General features: G+C 34.4%; 1 protein-coding gene across 1 annotated transcript; it reads left to right on the top strand.

The window, feature by feature from the left end:
• Positions 1 to 473: 473 nt before the first annotated feature.
• On the top strand, positions 474 to 1,181 carry LOC130501923 (uncharacterized protein At1g24000-like). Its single transcript, XM_056996733.1, has 2 exons — positions 474 to 624; positions 720 to 1,181. The coding sequence occupies exons 1-2, from the start codon at positions 519 to 521 to the stop codon at positions 980 to 982; spliced, it is 369 nt and encodes a 122-aa protein (XP_056852713.1). The 5' UTR covers positions 474 to 518; the 3' UTR covers positions 983 to 1,181.
• The last annotated feature ends 3,057 nt before the right edge of the window (positions 1,182 to 4,238 follow it).

Below are 4,238 nucleotides of genomic sequence, written 5' to 3'. Positions count from 1 at the left end.
TGTTGCACTTTGATTGTGCATGGGCTTCGAAGACTATTTGTAATGGCCGAGAGTTAGACTTTGCGTGGCCCATTAAGTGACTAGAGTTAGAGCATTTATTAATATTTTATGATGTCAATTACAGAAAACTATATTCATATTACCACATTTAATTTTTATCAGTATATAGTCATATGGTTTTGAAGTACAAAATGCACATATAGTAAAAGCGAACAGATCACGACGTAAATAACTTTGGGTTAGTTACAATTCATTTATTTTCCCATGTGCCACAAGAATTAGGTGACTAGTGAAGTTAAGTAAATTGTAAAAATGCTAAAGCTTTTGGTTATACTTTAGAAAGATTACATATGGTGAAAAAGAGGTAGATGGTGCCATGGTGGAGTTTGGTAAAAATAGTTAATGCATTTGATGGTGCACTCTGTATATATAAACACTATATCATATCATCAAAAGGATCATACACTAAACCCACAAAACTTAAAACTTACACTTAATTACAAAAAAAAAAAGAGCGAATGGAACTTCATGGAGTTTCTTCTGGTGACCTTGATGTTAAGTCTCCCGCTGAAAAGTTCTTTAGATCTGTCACCGACGACATAAACGGCCCCTTTGACAACATAGGTAAATAATGAACTCTTCCACATACCATTCATACTTTTTCTTTAATCACAGATCAGAACATCTAACTGTTTATAATGTCTCACCGTATGTGGCAGAGGATAAGATGGAGACGATGAATTTGGAGGATAGAACATTGACGATGAGAATGAGTGGCTGTCTTATCTCGGAAAGTTACAAGACGGTCAAAGCAACCATCACGGTCAGTCCTAAGGAAGATGGGGAAGGTAGCTGCGTGGCGTGGAAGGTTGAGTTCGAGAAGATTCGTCATGACATCGAAGATCCACACTTGATTATCGACACTCTTATCGACGTTCTTGTCAATTACCTAAAGGAGACCGATGGGAATCTTCTTCTATAAGCGTTTCTAAATCACAAGGTTCGACTTTATGGAATGATGAATAATCTAATTAACAAACTTAAAAATTGAATTTAAGTGGAACATATATGTGTGTGTGTCTACGATCATTGCAGTATCTTTTATTACGTTTGGTACTTTAAATTAAGGTGTATGAGCTCGTATGACTTTCCAGTTTAATAAATCTTCGAGTTTCATATTATTGTTGGACCGATGATTATATCAAAATATTAACAACTATCATGCAACTCATCTCTTTATTAATAAAAAGCAGTGGATAAACATAAAAAAATTAGTTTGCAATTTTGAATGATGTTGAAACCAAACTGAAAAGTGAAACTTTGCATTTTGTTCTCTCGCACGCACAGAGATCCAATAACCAAAATTGTGATCCTCATAAAGAACAATTTCTCAGGAACCAACCCGCACCCTTTGTTATCTACTCCTGGTCTTAAGACTGTAGCATTTTTATCCCGTGGGCTTTTCTTATGACTTTGGATCATTAGACTTAGGCCTATGGGTTCCAAAATTTAGCTTGCCCATTATATTTATATGTTTCTACAATTCGGATCTCATAGGCCTATTAAGATGGAACACATGCAAATTATGGGGTTTTAAAACGACGTGCCACGATTATGGTGCATACTAAGAGCCACCGTGTATGAGTTGGCGAAACACATGCAAGTTATGGGTTGCACTTTGCATGCCTTTTTCTAATAATTTTCGATGACTTGACTAAACAAATAAACAACTGTCTGCAACAAATCATGACTGATGTACTACCATATAGATTCTTGTATTAGAGTACTCGTATTTCTCAACACCATGTAACTGTTCCATATATAAATGATCCATTAGTGTTCTTGTTGATGACTGATGAGTGTGTCCTATACAGCTGCACGTTCGTTTATGAAAAAATGGGAAACAAAATGGAATTTTTATGAGAGAATATATGCAAATTAATATGTATATACAAGTCTTTAAGTACAAATATCTACAAGTTGAAGCTTACAACATATTCCAAATAGCTGTTTGAAACAAAACGTATTGCAAATAGTCCAACTCACGATTGCCAGATTCAATCGTGTAAATTAATTTCTATTTTAATAATTGGGATCCATACCGATCCAGATGTAGTGAAAATAGTTTATCAGTGCTTCGACCACAACTATGAATCTATGATATTATCAATTGAATATATTTTTCTCAATATATATATTGGATAGCAGAGGCGGACCCACACAGAGTAAAGGGGTGTCAAGTGACACAGGTTAAATTATAAAAACTAGAATTGTTAGCTGTATTTGTTATTGAAAATAGCTCTGTTGGTTAAGTTGTTGAGCCATTGACCCCCCTTTCCTGAGCTCGATGCTCCCTCTTGCACCTATTTTATCTCTTTAATTTTAGTTAAATTATTTATTGTTCAAGGCCCAGCTAAACTATGACCCAGGTAAAATATTATCATGGGTCCGCCACTGTGGATAGTAATGTCTTGAATCAAACGTTTTGAGACTGTATAGTGCAACACATCATGTGGTTCTCGGTTGATACTGCCCACGAATTAATTTATTTATTAAAAGAAAAAGAGAGCCATGCAGATTCAGTGCGAAGAAACGTTGGTAATGATCGAACAGATCGGAATATAGTCTAAACCCAACGAAGCCTAACGTCAGCCATGACATAACAAACGTAATGCTTCTTGCTTTATTAAACCCATATTCAAGTTGGTTTTAAACTCACTACTAGTTTGCCATGACACTACTAGCAGTAGCTACGGACTCTTTCGTGGCATTTAAATATATATATATATATATATTATGGTTCGAAAGAAGCTGAAAATCATCGCATATGTGTTTAGTTTGGCGTTAAAAATAGTGAATCTAACATGTAATGACATGATTAAAAAGTAAAGTAATAAACATAATTTATTATTCTCATATTTCTATTATTATTCTATAACAATTTATATTTTCTCACAGCAAAACGACAACACAGATCGAGAGTGTCGATGTGAAAAGATCATTGGCACAAAAAAACTTTTTATTCAAGAAAAAAACAATAACTAGAAAAGAGCATAAATTTTAAAAATGAAACAAAAAGACAATTAAGAAGAATTGGGACTATATATACATGGACCACAACCACGTCCATTACATATCATCACAAGCTCTGTTGTCATAAGCAAAAAGAAAAACAATGGAAGAGTCGAGATCATACAGAAGGGAGAGGAAGCAGGCGAAGAAGAAGAAAACAGGCCGTGGATCAGGTTCTGGATTCGGATCGTCGATCCAGATGGAAATGAGGAGGCTCCGAGTTCTGGTACCGGGCGGGAGAAGGTTGAACCAACCGGATCTGCTTATATCAAAGACTACTGATTACATTATGCATTTGGAGTCGAGGATTAGGTTTCTCAAAACCATACTCTCAAAACTGATAGTTTAGTTTGTTTGCTAGTTTTCTTATTCTTCATCTTCTTCATTTTTTGTTATTCTAAAATTAAAATTTTCTTCTTATATTTGTATGTTTATCACAAACTATTTCCGTTGGAAATCTGTTACTTGGTCATTTATATGGAATTTGTTTTTTTTCCCATGATTTAGGTGAAATTTATTAGTTGGGCTTGTAGTAGCAGATATTATCGTAATCGAGCCCTTACGGCCCATGAATATGTCGTGCAGCTTTTCTAAAAAGTGGCGATGACAGGCTTTTTCTTTATTTTACCAATTCCAAATTCCAATGTTCACTGCTCGAGTTTCAGTTTAAACCATTTGTGGACATTACCATGTGGGTAATAATTTACTCCACATATTCAAAACTTCCACTCCTAGCTACCTTTTTGTGTTCAGTTCATTTATACGAGTCCCTAGATATTGAAAAATCTACTGACACAAAATATAGTACTACTACTATTTTAGCTGTACTTTACTTTGATTATTGGCGACGATCAACGATTATTGCGGATTGTCCCCTTATTATTGATGACTTGATACATTCCACTGGATAATTAAATACGGTATTAGGCTTTTAGCTATTAGCCATAACTTAATTAGATAATGCTTTTCTAAATTCTTCGAAACTGCTAGGCACTAGATCCCTGGATCAAGCATTGGCCTCCACACCAAAATTGTTATTTTCCAGAAAGACTTTTACGAATATTAAAATTCGAAAGAGAAAAAAAAACACAAAAGGTAGATAGATGACCTAATAAGAGACCTCTATGATTAAAATAATTTAATTAAAGCCTTAATTAAATATATTG

This window comes from Raphanus sativus, unplaced genomic scaffold, assembly GCF_000801105.2.
Source record: "Raphanus sativus cultivar WK10039 unplaced genomic scaffold, ASM80110v3 Scaffold0331, whole genome shotgun sequence".
NCBI classification, from domain to species: Eukaryota; Viridiplantae; Streptophyta; class Magnoliopsida; order Brassicales; family Brassicaceae; genus Raphanus; species Raphanus sativus.
Note: the sequence above shows the minus strand (reverse complement) of the source record. Positions and strands in the feature narration are given on the sequence as shown.